The following is a 16,797-nucleotide window of genomic DNA, read 5'->3' as shown; positions in this document are numbered from 1 at the left end:
AACCCATTGGTCCATTTGAGAATGATAAAGTTATTAATAGCAACTTCTACTCTGACCTACTCTGTCCCTATGCTTCGGTAAAGTGTTCCTAGGATAATGCCCTCTTTCAGCCTGGGGTTATCCCCCTAACCATTCTAATTCCAATCTGTGATGATATCTTTATTCCCTGGCTCACTGCCCCTTAAGATAGTTGAAGCCTGTGGGCACTATGTATTTTTTTTTCAGTGTTCCAAGATTTATTTTTTATGCACCACACCCAGTGCTGCATGCAATACGTGCCCTCCTTAATACCCACCATCTGGCTAACCCATCCCCCCACCTCTTCCCTTTCAAAACCCTTAGTTTGTTTCTCAGACTCCATAGTCTCTCATGCTTTGTCTCCCTCTCCAGTTTACCCCAATTCACTTTTCCTTTCCATCTCCTAATGTCCTCCATGTGGGCACTATATATTAAGCTGAATGGTCAGTTTGATCAAAGAAGCACTTTGAATTTAGACTCTGAAAGCCTGGATGAGCTTGTCATGTCCAGGTAACTCAACTCGTGGATGACTTGGCATACTTGACAAATTAGCACCACACTCAGCTGGCCCTAATGGGAAAGCTTGATAAACTTTTCTCCGGAATGTTCCGAGACAATAAAATACTCATGAGACCATGCCTCTAATGCTTCTGTGATTTGCTGAAATAAGTGTCATTCCTCTTATCTTCTCAATTGAAGGACTCAGCTTCCTTGACAACCTGCCATAATTATTCCATTTTCCATTTTCAAAAATCAGTCTGCACTAAACACTTTCTTGAATGCTAAGAAACTATAAATCTTTTTTTAAAAGATTTTATTTATTTATTTGACAGAGAGATCACAAGTAGGCAGAGAGGTAGGCAGAGAGAGAGGGGGAAGCAGGCTCCCTGCTGAGCAGAGAGCTCCATGTGGGGCTCGATCCCAGGTCCCTGAGACCATGACCTGAGCCAAAGGCAGAGGCTTAACCCACTGAGCCACCCAGGTGCCCCAAAACTATAAATCTTTTACTTCTCTCTTTGTATAAGTTTTCTCCTCTTACTTCTCCACTGGACTTCAGGACACTGGGGTGGGATGGGAAGGGAGCCAGATTAAAATTTCCTTGGGTTTTACCTATGCTGTGTAATGCTGTTTGGCTGTGTAAAGTCCCACACATTTTGAGGAAAATGAATTGGTTTCTCATTCCATCATTGTACCTAGAAAAATTTTAGTCATATCAATACAACCCTCCTTAGCCAGCATTCCTAATGGAACAAGTAAAACCACTAACATCCTCCAATCAGTTCCTTATTTCATACTTTAAAGAAATATATATTCCCTGAACGAATCCTAATTCTGATGCATTGACAAACATATTTCAAATAATGATATCATTCAATAATTTTTAAAAAATGTTTATTTTTAGAGGTTGAACAACGGTTCATTGCAGATTTTCTAATGAAACAATTAACAGTCTCAAAGATTATTTCAATAATTTTTAAGTTAAAGCACAGTTTGAATACAAATTGATTTAAATAGGTACATTTTTAAAAAAGAATTGAAGATATTTAAAAGATCCCATTGAATGCATGTGGCATTATTCCTAGTTTTATGAATATTGTTTCGATTAAATTAGTTCTCACAGAATATACCTAGTGATTATTTTCTCTAGATACTGGAAGCACTGAACATATTAAAAATTATGCATTCTAATGGTTTGTGTGTATGAATGTATGTATGCATACATGTGTGTATGTGCCCATGTATAATTTCTGCTTTTCCTATTTTACTATCTAAATGATTATCCTTTCCTACTATTTCCTCTGGGGCTCTTAGCTTGCTTCAACAGACCTAATCACTCAGAGCTTTTCTTGTCAACTCTTTTCACATATCATTTTCTAGTTTTCAAATATTTCCAACAGTGCCTTTTATTCTGGACAAGGGCTTTAGTGTAAAAACTGAAGTACATTAAAATAAAACTGTATTCTGTCTCAGTGCTACTCACAACCTGCTAGAACTTTCATGTTTCAATCACATGGCTGGGGGAATTGGTTGGTCAGGAGTCCCCCTTCACTGCTTCTGTAAAGAGCTGGGGCTTCCAGGTACTCATCTACAAAGTGAGGTATAGACATAATTTCTTCTATTATTGTGCACTGACTGTGAAATTTAATTGTCTCTTCACTTTCTTGTTTCAGCTGGCAAAGGATATAAAAAATCCAGATAGAGTAACAGCAAAATCGGGAATATTCATTACTCATGAAACACTTTAAATATTTTCAGTCCTTTCTATTGAGCTACCCCAGATTTCAATCTCCCTTCATGATATGTGCCCAGCTTCCTTTCTTCATTAACACCCCATCCTTTAAAGTTCAGTTACACATCTGCAATTTTTCTTGTTTGTTTACTTTGGGACATCTCTGTAGATTCAGTTCACTATGGTCTCTGTTTACTAGAGTAACAGCCACAAAGCACAATGGGAGTTGGCTTCCTAAAATAGTTTACTGACTTACTGCCTTAAAAATATGACTTTAAGATAAAACTTATCTTTTAATCTTAACTTTAAGTAAATATTATGAAGAAAAATGTATTCTTAAAAAACTTGATTCTACACACTACTTAAATGAGAAAATTTTCTGAAATTCAAACATAGCAAGCTCCATTTGCTCAGCAATGAGGTACTTGCACAAAGTTCCCCATGGCTTATTGGTGTACAAATTTATAGTAATGAAGACTACGTCTAAGGAAATAATTTGACATAAATGTTTGTTTTCTCTTTAAACTACTGCATTTAAAAAATCATTCGAGTTGTAAACACTCAAGGATAAGCCAGTTTTAGGATCACATTATTGTGTCACAGTAACAGAAATGTGAATCACATTTATTTCTTTAATTTCATGGATTTAGGTTCTCCTAAATTCTCATTTTGAGAGACTACACTCTTGATATAAGTTGTTAGGAAAATCCAAATCGTCATTCTTGGCACCGAGGTGTCAAGAAATAATGTGCTATCATGAAATCACACACAGTCAGCTGCTTTTGTATTTTGGTTAACCAGGTAGTTTGAAAATTATTACCCCACTAGCCCTGTCTTCATACTTATGAAGCAGAACTAGAGGAATTATACTGAGGTATACTTTGCGGTAGTTCTGTTGCTTCTGTATTGCCCTAGAACTAACCATGGTATTGAGGATGGATATTGCAGAAATTATGCTTTCCACCAGGTAGCAGTCACCACCTATCTATGGCGTCTATAACATATTGGGTGATGGATTAGCATGGTTTTCACTACTCTAAATTTGATGAAAGTTGTACTTTTTTTCAAAATCTTTCTTCTTTTTATTCATTTCATTTCATTTCTTTCTTTACCTACACATTAAGTTTCAGTATGTAGCCTTATCACTTTTAGGTTAATTTCTGATTTTACAGAAATAGAAATAGGAAAAATATAAGTATTAGCAGCCAAGGTTTTTGTGGTTACATTTTGTTCTTTTTGTTTATAACTGGGGGAAACTTTTATATGGTTTAATCTGGGACTGGGAAAATATTCTATATTGTCTGATGGTCCCACTGTTGGCCAGATAAAAATTTTGATAAATCAACCAATCTGTCTTTGGGGGTTAGAATTTGACGCCTACTTTAAAGTATTTTAAAAAACTCTTTGTACAGTACATGTGTATAGGAGTTCAGTCCTGTATTCAGGCTTGAGAGGGTATTATTTGGTGTTTTTTTTTTTTTTAACAGCTATTGCACATCTTCAGGGCTTGTGAGGAAAATCAAGCATCTAAGACTTTCTTCCTCCTTATCAGGAGGAAACCAGCTTAACATGGTAATGAAAAAGCACAACTGGTCATTGACTGGGAGTTTAACTGACAAAGAACCGTAAGAATGGGGGGCCTTTTCCCCTTTATCACTGCAGTTTTCTCCAGGCATGCAGGTTGTTCAGCCTTAGTCTGGTTTATAGCATAGTCCTTATTATTTTCATTTAATAATCTAAACTTTGGTTCTTTATATGACTTTACAAATGTGCATATAGTTTGTTGTCATTTTTATTTTTTTCTGAAAAACCTCACTCAGGGCCAGTTATTTTGAAAGCTATTTGGAGCCTAACTCATTACAAGTTTCTTTACTCCACGTAGTAAAATCTGAATGTAGATACTGTCCAGAATGTCCAAAGAGTAATATTTGAATTCACAGTAACAAAAGTTACAAAGTTTGTGCAAAAGGTATCATACACCATTGGAGTACATAGAGCTTGCTATAGTTAATTTTATATATAAAGATGCATTTCTCATTAGAACTATTTTGTGCTACATTAAAAGTAAAGTATCAGATTTAATTTTTCCCTAACAATAGAACTGAATGTTTATTTAATCTCAGAAATTTTAAGATGTAAATTGTATATTTATGATGTTTGTAAATGTTGTAATAAATCATTGGAACCTTTTAAACACCATAATTGCTTTGGAGCTCTTCAAGTTTTCCAAGGGTCATGAAGTAAACCCGGCTGTGGCGATTACGCAGGGTAGAGGTAAAGAATAGCTTTAAAAAGAGAAAAAGAGACACCATCAGTAAATATTTAATATCTTGTAACCTGACACATGACAGATACAACTATAATTTCAATTATTCCACATTAACCAATTAAAATATAAAGCCATACTATTTACTGAACAGGATTTACTGAAAGAACAAGACTTTAAATTGTATGAAATCTAAATTATATATTAAAAATCAATCATACCATATTGTATATAATGGTACTTCGTATGGTTTAAATAAAATTAAGTTTTGGTGTGGCACTCATCTGCGGACATTCTTGATTAGTTTTGTTTAAAGATTCCATTTGGTTTAAAAAAATCTACTTTTACTCAAGTTGGTTTTACTTTTTCTTTTAGTATAAGGAAATGATTAAATTATTTGATGTTGTTTACCATTGTTGCTGGTATTTAAGAGGCCACTGAAATTTTCTACTTGGTGAGGGATTTTCTATTTCAGTGAAATGGGCTGACATCAATAGAATGATATTATAAGTTAAACTAACCAGCTTAGAGAGGAACATGTCTTATGAATATGGTCTGTGCCTTAAAGAAAATTAAAACAGAGCATGAACATAAATAGCAAACAGAGGTCTCCTTGTTAGGAGTAAGGTTTTCCACATCCACAATGAATATACTTGGAAGGGTTTTGATACTGATGATGATAACAATGATAACACTAGCTACCCTTGGCTTAACACATTTTATGTGCCAGGCAATCTGTGAGATGCTTACTATATATACATTATCATTAATTTTCAAAATTATTACCAGAGGAGTTATTAATATTTTCATTTTGGAGATGAAGGAACTATGACTCAAGAAGATTAATCAAATTTCCAGGTTCTTACACCTCGTTAGGTGACAGAGTTGGGATTGCATGCTAAGTCTATTTGACCTTGAACACTGGTTCTTCCCATTATATCCCTTCCTACTGCAAACCGGTACTTTTCTTCATGCACAATGGTTTACCCTGCTTGCTTTGGTGTTAGTTTGAATCCTCTGCAATCATTTCAAAATGTGGATGTTTCCTAGTTTTATTAGGATTATTTTTTCATGCTATTATTTCTCATTGTATGTAGAGACTGTAATGATTTCGTACAAAGCGTATTTTCCATTGAAACTATCTGAATTGGTTGTTAAAACTGATCACATTACACAAATAATTGACAAATCTCAATTTATTTTTCTTTCCTGTAAAATGGGATATTCTACTGCAAAATGGAAACTTGTTTTTATCAATAGTTTGCCAATTTGGGAATTATACCACAAATATATTTATGGCCCGAAGGAAAAGGATTTTCTTTCTTTTTCTTAGGAAAATGATTTTCTTACTTAATTTTCATTGCCTGCTTTATTTTTGCTTTAACTAGGAGATATAAACAATACCTTGTCACCTCGGGTACACAGAAATCTCAGTTTCTTAATTGACCTGCGCTTCAGTTCACTTTCCAGAACTCTTGACTGCAAAGAGCGGACTTCAATGGCCCTTTGGCCCCATCCTGTGGTTCGCTGTGTACACTCAACAGCTACAGGAAAAATGTAAAAATCAGAAAAATACATTTTTTTCTATTAGTAATTACAAATTATAACCACAGTCAACATTTGATTATTAAGATGCTCATTATTACAGTGCAGGAAAACACATTCTGATTTTCCTCCTTCTATAGTTAATCATTTGACCATTATGCTTCTCAGCAGTGGTATTCAAGCAAGCTATCCACTGTTATAATTGTGATCAACAGTGAATAACTGGATCTTAATTTGTTTTTATATTCCTATTCTCTAACACCACAGGAAAAGATAAGCATTAATTTTACCCTGTTTTTAGAAAGTAAAATCCACCGACAGCCATTTATTTTCCAGTTTAGTTGAGGTACAGCATTTCATAAGGGTTTGTATTTGTGCTCAAGTGACATACATAAAAACCCAATTAACTTCAAAATTAAAACTGTTAAAAATGACTTGTTCAGATAATGACTTTAGCAATTCTAATTCAAGTCAATGAATGACCACATTATAAGCAGAACTAAACCTAATTTGATGCTGTTTAGGCTGAGTCTGACTCAGGAAATTTTATTAAGATTTTAACTTTTGGACCTTGTGTCACCTACATGGTAACAATAAAGATTATGACAATTGGATGTTGACAGATTGTGACTACATTTATCATGGTGAGCATTGAATAGTGCATAGAATTATAAAATCACCATGTTGTGTATTTGAAACTAATATACCATTGTATGTCAACTACACTTCAATTTAAAAAAAATGACAATTGCTTTAAAGCAGAAAACCTAATTATGTAAATAGCCACATACTCAGCTGATTCTGTGAGGTATTTTCTGACACAGGGAGCAGTATTATCATTAAATGTTTAACTTTTAAGTTGATTTTTTTCCTGTACTTCATAGGAAAGTAAATTTCCAGAAATAAATTCAATCCTGTATTTAAAATGATATCAATATTTTTTATTGTGTTATGTTAGTCACCACACAGTACATCGTTTTTGATGTAGAGTTCCATGGTTCCTTCTTTGCATATAACAGCCAGTGCTCCATGCAATCCATGCCCTCCTTAATACTCATCACCAGGCTCACCCATTCCCCCAAATTTTGTATCAACATGGATGGGATTGGAGGAGATTATGCTGAGTGAAGTAAGTCAAACAAAGAAAGTCAATTAACATATGGTTTCACTTATTTTTATCACCTATGTGAATACTTCATTAAAATTGGTATTTTGCCAACAACCACACAGAGCAAAAATTCTAAATTTAATACTTGCTGAGTCCAAACACACTGTTCATATGACATCACATAATTTCTACTTTAATTCTGAAAAACATTAATTTGCCATTTAACCTAGCAACTGAGTTAGCTTGCTTATGAAATGGGATCCAATGATTTGGGATGAGAATGCTTAGTGACACCTGCTGTGATTGCTATGCTTCTATATATTCGTTTGAAAATACAAAGCAATGATCTTATTATTGAAAATATCTGTTATATCTCAAGAAATATAAATTTTAGATTGGGGAAATCTGGATCTAGGTTAGTTTTAAATAACAAAGCAGTTGTTTTTAGACAGAAAGGGAAATTGATTTCCTTAATATAAATGTTATACTACAGTCCTTAGTATATTCTCAAAATATCCTTAATACACAAACCAAAATATCACATTCTTATAGTGCTATAATTTATTTACATAGAGAGAGATGTGTTTCAAATCTTTCAACTTAAAATAGCTTTTTGTTTTAGGTCAGAAATTGTTCTGCCTAAGGACAAGAGCTTACCAGATGACATTTTAAGACCTCTTTGATTCCTATGAGTGTCTAGTGGCGTAAACATAGAAGTTTGCTCAGTTTCCCATTTGAACTGAATTTATTTCAATTTCTGATTAACATATTGATCACAAAATACCACTCTAAAGGTTAGAACAAGATTTGTTATTTTCAGTTTATTTTTCTGTCAGTTATAAGCATGTACCCCTGCCCCTTAAAATGGTTTTAAGCCCTTGGGAGTTCTTCCCTGTTTGAAGAAATTGGAAGAGGTTTTTAGGACAATTGTTAACACTGTGAGTGCAAAAAGAAAGGATTCTGCAGATGCAATGCAAAGTGCCATCATCTCATAATGAAAAAAATGTTCATTAAAAAGCATTTCAAACTGGTCTTTAAAGCTGCATGGGGAACACATTTAGCCATTTCATAAAGATTTCAGAAGCTTTTGGGTCCTTAAGAAACAAACTGCCTTTCTCTCTATTTCTCCTTCCTTCCTTTTACTTCTCCTTCCCCTTTTTCCTTTTTTGCTTCATTAATCCCCTCTTCTTTTCAGGAACATTTGTCCTCCATCAAATCATTCTACTCTCCCTAATAATTGTACTGTTCATATGCATTCTGCTCCTTGTCTAGAATCACCTTTATAGTCACCAAGCCTCAGAGACATACACAAGAGTCTCAAGTTATTCATCTTTTCCAGATCAGCAGTCCTGCATTCATCAAGAAGAAAAAAAAATGTCCTGGCATGGTGAAGATGAAAGGCAGTTTTCTTTATTTCTTTATGTTGCCATCTGGATAGTACCTACTAGGCATTCCAGACAGTCATATTTATCTCTTTTGTAAATGAAGAATGATGAAATCCTAGTGACAACCAAAATGTCACATACATAGTTTGTATTTGATTCTTCACTCTCTAAATAAAACACTATTTACTATATGAAGTAGAAATATTCTGCTCTTCTTTTATGATTATTTGGCAGTCTCCTAAGATAAAGGTAAACCCCAAAGATCAGGGTGAGGGAATGAGCATTTCCAACATCTGCATAAAATGTGTAAGCAAAGGGAGTTATAAAATTACAAATTATTGTGGAAGGGAATTCCTTCCCTAGTTTAATTATATTATTATTTCACATGAACAACTAAGACAGTCAAAATTAATCTCTTTGTGGTAGCCTTGTGAGTTTATTAAACATATGGTGAACATACACATCTTACTAAGGGAATAAGTATACAGTATCCTAAATTAACCTGATATGCCTTGAGAAAATATGATATTTCAGAAAACAGAACTTTCTCTGAGATCATATAAAAGAGAAAAGCTTTTGTACATACCTACTGAAGATGGTATGTCTTTCCACACTTCAAGGATCTTCTTGAAGAGTTGTTCATTTGCTTCCATAGAAAGGGCTTCAGCATTGAAAGTGAGCATCATGCCAATTCCCAAGGAATCAGGTAAAATGATGATATTCTGTGGTATAATGATTTCCAGGGTCTGGAATTATGTTTCATAAAGATTTATATGTCCAACATTTTATTACTACTACTTTAACTGAAGCAGCTTGGCTGAGCAATAAAGACCAAAAAAGAATTTGAAGTGCAGGGAGGAAGAGAAACTTCTATAGTAATATTAAATAACATGTTATCCAACACTTGAAAAGAGCTTTTCCTATGTCATAAAGCCATTACTGATTAATAGTGTCCTTTATATTTAGGAGAAAACTTTGAATAAAACAGAGATACATTTCCAACAGAGAAAAATTTGTTGAAATTTAACAAAATGTGTATAATGATAGAAGAAACATTACTTGTTACAGAGTGGGACTTCAGATTCATTTCAGCACATTAATGAATAATTCAGCGATGAATATGCGAACCAACTAACAAATACACAAGCATTGTTTACCCAATTCATTTAAATCAGAAATAGAAAATTAACTTAAAAATAGCTTGAGCTTGGGGTGCCTTGTGCTCTCTATCTTTCTGTCAAATAAATAAATAAAATCTTTTAAAAAATAGCTTGAGCTTAAAATGTTTACAAGGGGCAACTTTAAAATATTTAACACTACTTGAAATATAAGTCATTCTCCCTTCACAAAAAATGCAGGCTTTTAAATCTAATTTATAAATCACTAAATGTCTTCAATATATAAATACAGAGCTGTATTAGGTGACATAATATCAAATACTAAGAAATATATAAGAATTTGTAAATTTTATGATGCATAAAACAGTATGACAAAATTTACTTAAGCTACAGAAATTGCCGTATCAATAGTATTTCCCTGAGAAATTAACAATTACATTCCTTTATTATTTCTCTAAATTAGCGAGTTACAAGAAAAAAAGGTCAGAAACTATACTTGCCAAACCCAGCGTACTCAGGCCAAGTGCTTGAGGCCATGTCTCAGCAACAACAATCCTTAAAACTAAAATGGGGATCCAGAGGCAAAAAGCAATTTTAATACGTTCCCTGGGCACTTGCATGAGCAATTGAATCAGAAAAGAGATGAAGGAAGAGAGAAAAAGAAATTGCAAGAAAAAGGTTGCCTCAAAAAGAATCTGTTTAGAAAAAGCTGGACTGTTGCAAATCCAGAAAGCCCCAGAGGTAATTCCTTGTTTCTCAGATGATTCCAGCAGTAACTAGATATTCTTTAGCACACATGGCTCCCTTGTAGCATTACAGGTTGGCTCCCTTGTAGCATTACAGGTTTTGTAATCTGGCACTCTTGGAAAAATATCATTTTTAGTACATTCTGTTTCAGAAGACACTTCCCTCCCTTTTATTAGAGTTCTTTCTCTTTTAATGGGTCAGGACACTGGGGCATTTAGCTAAAAATATTATTTTTGAATATACTTAAGTTATCCTAATTAGGTCAGAAAATATTTTTTTTTAAAAACCGATTTCTCATTCTTGCTTCTGTGATAATGAACTGATTGCTTCAAAAGGAAATAATTCTCCTTGCTTAATAATCAAGTGGAACACAGAGTGTAATCTTCTTGAGTGATGTTTCAAATAAGTATAAACTTGGACCAATATTGCAATGTTTAATATGGAACTAGCTTCAAAATAAAGGTTATCTGCCCTTACATAAAAAAATAAGATGCAGGAAGCTATGGAACACTCCCACTAAAAAGTATTATAATATTTATATTAATATTAATCTGAACTCATATCTAAGGGGCTTTGGCTGGGCTCAGTTAAACATTTTCTACATTATAAACAGGGTGATTTCTATATGCTCATAGATGACAACTGAATTATGAGTTAATTGTATTGTTAATATGAATTATGAGTTAATTGTATTGTTAATATAAATTTTTTTAATGTTTCCACCAATTGTTTGACAATTGCTCTATGTAATTTGTCAGAGATTTATGAGACAATCTGAAAGCTATGCAAAATATCACATTACTACAGTGATTTAAAGTACTTAAAAGTTTTCTTCTTGACTTTATATAATGCTAAACTCCTGAAATTTTAGTTGTAAACAAACTGGGGAATTAAAAAAGGGTGAAGAGGGGTTTGCTGGTTCAGCCCTTTCTTTTAAACATCATTTTCCATAAAACAAACATCATTGCTACCATCAAATCTGAGACACAGTAGAATTATATTTTGTATGGTGCATGTGTATATGGGGTATTATGTTCGAACCTTATATAAATGATATATATATATATATACTATTTTTATAATTATCCATATTTTAGATATTGTGCCATAGAATTATTATTTATAATCATTTAAAAGTTAAGAGCTGAAGTGCATTAGCTTTTAAAATGCTGAAACCTTTGATCAGAAAGTCTAACCATAATTGATACTATAAGAGAACACTTTATGATAATTTGCTATATATCATGGTTAAAGTTCTACAATTTGGATAAGAAGGAGGATGATAATGCTGCAATACTGGTGTAATTTTTAAAGAATCTGTTTATGTATTATAGGGTGCAGAAAGACTGAAAGGAAAGATTGCAAACTCACTCATCTATTAAGACTGGTTATTATAAATATATAAAGGTGAATGGATACGCAATGTGTAGTATATAGTCCATCCAAAAGAGGGCAGGCATAAAAAAAAATTAAATAAAAGGGGGCAGGCATGAATCATTTCCAGTTGATAATGGCCAGCTAGTAATAATGGCCAGATGTTTCATCAACAGAAGTCCAGATTTTTAGGTGTACACTCAATTCATTTAAAAACAAACCAAAAAACTGTGCCAGACAAACAAAATCTATCTGAAGAATAGACTCAGCTGTCTGGACTAAGAAACCATCAGTCAATTCTGCTTATCCCTTACTACTTTCTGACACTCTATACTTACCTTTTAGGTTTCACTTCCAGTACAGATATTAATAACCATATTTTTAAACCTTTAAGAGTTTTGACAATAGGAAAAACTCAAATCATGGTGTACAATAATTTCTAGGGATCTTACGTTATTTGGCAGAGTCATATCAGACATAACCTCAGATTCTGCATCAATGATGTGATATCCATCTGCTGAGCTGAAGAAAATCTTTAGTCTTTTTTCAGTACCAATAGCCAGGTCAACTGTCACTGGCTTATGACCAGCTGTTGGAAACACCTGTAGATATAAAACCAAATATGGCCAAAAGGCCAAAAATGACACTCTGACTAAGGCAAAACTTCCCCCTGCTCTTTTGTTTAACAGGTTTATAAAACCCTGGTTGATTCTTTAAATTACACAATATATTTAGACTATGTAGTATAACTTTTTCTTAGGTCTGTTACTACCACAAGAACATAATTATATTCAGGTTCTATAGGGTGCTTGGGTGGCTCAGTCGTTAAGCATCTGCCTTCGGCTCAGGTCATGATCCCAGGATCCTGGGATTGAGGCCCACATCAGGCTCCTTGCTCAGTGGGAGCCTGCTTCTCCCTCTCCCACTCCCCCTGCTTGTGTTCCCTCTCTTGCTGTGTCTCTCTCTGTCAAATAAATAAATACAGCCTTTAAAAAAAACATAATTATATTCAGGTTCTAAATTTTGAGTTTCCCTTCAAAGGCCGGATCTCCAATGATCATAAGAACCTTGTATGGCTCATCACTCTGTTTGTTGTCTTTAAATTCCTTGCCTTGAGCTTCAGCAAATGAAGGAGCTCATCTGGTCTCTTAAACCGGTTCGCTGGATCAGCTGCCTGTATTTTTGCCAGTATTCGTATATAGGCTTCATAGGACATGTAGTCTCCTTCAGAGTCTGCTGATTGATCAATGCATACTTGGTAGGGAATGAAAAAGGCCAGACATGTTAACCTACCATAGACTGGATGTACTCTAGGCTCCTATGGTTCCTAGTCCAAGGAAACAAAAAGCCAAACAGGATTCATTGCCAAGTTCAGGTCACAGTAGAGGACTGGACATCACAGGATTCACCATATTGTAGTCATGAGGTGAGATTCAAGAACTGGAGGGAGGACTTAGACCAGAAACTGTGTATCAATCTAGACAGACTGTTGGTACTTATCTTATTTTCCAGCTCCATATCAGGCAGCTCTGACCAATCAGCAGACAGCCAAGAACAAACCCATATCCAAATACGGAGAGCTGACCCAAGGCCCAATTTAGGGAGATCAGATCAGAGATATAATTTGTGTCAGACACAGACTGTCTATATTGCAGTCTGTGCTATTTACAAAAGAACATATTTATTGTACAAATAGACATAGAAAGGTAGTCATAAAAATTAGTCCATCTTTATTGCATACATGTGATGTTTTGGCTGCAAAATATACCATGTAAGCAGACCTTGACCTAAGATACAAAAATATATCATAAATACCTTGCTGGAGTCTATCGTGACGTGTCCTTAATCAGTGCTTTGCAAAAACTTGTCCATGGACCAGCTAGTTCAAAGCCAACTGGAACATTTGCTAAAAATATAGATTCCCAGGCCACACTCCAGACCTACTAATTCAGCCTGAGGTTAGGTCTGACATCTAAACTTTTAACAAATGCTCCAGATGATTCTGAGGTACACTCCAGATTAGGAGTTACTGGACTCTATATAATGCTCCCAGTTCATTAATCAGTCCTCACTGTTATGGAATAAACACAAAATAATCCTATTGACATAGAATTCTGGAGTATTATTAAAAATAATAAAGATAAAAAGAATCCCCAGTTTATGAGATGAGATTAAAAAGTCATTAGCAACTTAAATGTTTGGGACACCAACTGGTTACCTTAAGAGGCTGATCCAGAGAAGTTCAGTTAAACCATAATAAAGGTGGAAATATTACTGGTAATCCAAATAAGCCTAACCACCATTCCTTGTAATAGTTCTGGAGAGAAATGTATTTAGAGTTCCAGCTTGGAAGAAATATAGACCCGCCCTTCCCTTTCCTCCCCACTCCCATCTATTGTAGCCCAGGTAATTAGAGCAAAGGCTTTCTCTTCCCTCATTCCTCTTCCAATGGGGCTCCTCCTTCTACCATTGCCACACCTTTCCTTACCTTCCCTCTGCTCTCCACCCCCCACTAAGAGAGAACAGGGACTTTCTTAGCTTCAAGTCATTGGGGTGGCACCGAAAGGCTGTGTTTGGGGCTCTAGAAGAGAAGGTCTTCATGTTGACTACAGGAATTGGGAGTGAGGAGCTGGTAGGGAGGTCCTTTAAGGGGAGGGATCAGGGATTTCCCTCACATTCTCCCTTGCTGTGGTGCCTGTGAATTATCTAATAAAGGGTTAAATGATAATTATTGACATGGTATAGTCACATTACATTAACTGTAGAAGAATGGCATACATTTTTGCTACTATATTTCAAAATATTGTTCTGTTTACAATTTCTCAAAAGAAAAACCATATGATCCAAAGAAGAAGGAGACCACTTACTTTAATAGCAGTGCTTTCATCGAAGGACTTTGGTGCCCAAGCATAAAGGTGAATTGATGATTTCAAAGCAATTGCAATATATGTTGTTTCTTCATGCTGAACTACAATGATAAAGTACAAAGAAGTAACAATGCCACAGAGTTAACAAGAACACTGTAGTATTTGTGTTAGTCATGAAAAATATAACTACAACATGAGAGTGCAGATCATATATTTTTAGAAAAGCTATTTACTTATGATTTGATGCCCCCCAAAAGGTGACAAAACTATCTAGTCTTGTGAAGTGTATGTATTAGCCTTCAAGAGCACTCTATACACTGAAAACTACAGAACGTTGTTGAAGGGAATTAAAGAAGACTTAAATTAATGGAAAGATTTCCTGTTAATGGTTGGGTAGACTTAACATTGTTAAGAGGCCAATACATGGATGAACCTAGAGGGTATTCTTTTTTAAAAGATTTTATTTATTTATTTGACAGACAGCGATCACAAGTAGGCAGAGAGGCAGCAGAGAGAGAGAGGAGGAAGCAGGCTTCCTGCTAAGCAGAGAGTCCGATGCGGGGCTTGATCCCAGGACCCTGGGATCATGACCTGAGCTGAAGGTAAAAGCTTTAACCAACTGAGCCACCCAGGCGCCCCATCTAGAGGGTATTCTGCTAAGTGAAATAAGTCACACTGAGAAAGACAAATACTTATGACTTCATGTGTAATCTAAAAAGCAAAATGAATAAACAAACAAAAAGAATCAGACCTATAAATACAGAAATCAAACTGATAGTTACCAGAAGGAAAGCATGTGGAGGATGGGCAAAATGGGTGAAGGGGAGTGGGAGGTATAAGTCTCCAGTTAGGGAATGAATAAATCATGGAAATAAAAGGTACAACATAGGGAATACGATAAGTGATATTATAATAACGTTGTATGGCGACAGATGTTAACTCCACTTGTGATGAACACAGCATAACACACAGAATTTGAAGCACTATGTTTTACACCTGAAACTAACATAACATTAGGTATCAACTATATTAAAAAAATTCAGCTGAGCCCTGGTCAGCTCAAAGACTTATGAGAAAAAAATAAATCACTGTTTCTTTAAGTCACTAAATAAATAAAATAATAAAAATATCTGTATTTCAAAAACAGGAGAGTATTATCCGAAATGATTTAAGGATTCAATGCAATTGCTACTAAAATCCAATGGCCTCTTATGCAGAAAGGTAAATGTTGATCCTAAAATTCACATGGAATTGGAAGAGGCCCCAAATAGCCAAAATAATTGTGAAAAAAGAAAAACAAAGTTGGATGACTCATACTTCCCAAATTCAAAACTTACTACAAGCTACAGTAATCAAAAGAGTGTCGTCCTGAGATAAGGATAAACGCATAGATCAACAGACTAGAACTGGGAGTCTGCAAATAAACCCATACATTTATGGTCAATGGGTATCCTGACCATTCAGTTGGGAAAGAATACTCTTTTCAACAAATGGCACTGGGACAACTGAATATCCACGTACAAAAGAGTAAGTTGAACCTCTTACCTCACACCATATACAGCAACTAATTCAGAAGGGTCAAAGACCTAAGGGTCAAAGTTCTAAAACTATAAAACTCTGAGAAGCATATATAGGGATAGATATTCATGGCATATATAGGGATAGATATTCATGGCAATGGATTTTGATATTTAACACGAAAAGCATAAGCAGCAAGAGAAAAAAAATATAAATTGGGTTTTATCCAAACTAAAATTTGGGGGTATCAAAAGACACTGTCAAGAAAATGAAAAGACAACCTATGAAGTGGGAGAAAATATTTGAAAATCATATATCTGATAAGGATCCTAGGATCTGATCTGGATCCTAGGATCCAGAATATATAGAATGCTTACAACTCAATAACAAAAATATGATAGATAGATAGATAGATAGATAGATGATAGAAGACACATACATGCATACATACATACTTGACAACATTAGCTATCAGGGAAATATAAATCAATACTACAATAAGATGCCACTTCACACCCACTTAGATACCTAGAATCAAAAGACGACATCTACAAATGTTGGCAAAGATGAAGGATGAAGAGAAAATGGAGTCTCCATACTTATGGCAATGTAAAATGGCAT

General features: G+C 34.6%; 1 protein-coding gene across 2 annotated transcripts in view; it reads right to left on the bottom strand.

Moving 5' to 3' along the window:
• Positions 1-3,364: 3,364 nt before the first annotated feature.
• The window catches only part of NRK (Nik related kinase), a gene marked incomplete at its 5' end in the record, with an annotated part of 127,807 nt that continues 114,374 nt past the window's right edge, over positions 3,365-16,797 (bottom strand). Inside the window, 6 exons of one of the 2 annotated variants that reach the window (XM_080795893.1) lie at positions 3,365-4,533; positions 5,919-6,058; positions 9,139-9,298; positions 12,244-12,393; positions 12,903-13,045; positions 14,655-14,759. In XM_080795893.1, the coding sequence (XP_080652019.1) occupies positions 4,438-4,533; positions 5,919-6,058; positions 9,139-9,298; positions 12,244-12,393; positions 12,903-13,045; positions 14,655-14,759 (794 nt within the window). In that variant the 3' untranslated portion in view covers positions 3,365-4,437. The remainder of the gene's footprint in view (positions 4,534-5,918; positions 6,059-9,138; positions 9,299-12,243; positions 12,394-12,902; positions 13,046-14,654; positions 14,760-16,797) is intronic. The other variant, XM_080795894.1, reaches the window with a different exon arrangement.

This window comes from Martes martes, assembly GCF_963455335.1.
Source record: "Martes martes genome assembly, chromosome: X".
NCBI lineage: Eukaryota > Metazoa > Chordata > Mammalia > Carnivora > Mustelidae > Martes > Martes martes.
This window is presented reverse-complemented; position numbering and strand designations above follow the sequence as displayed.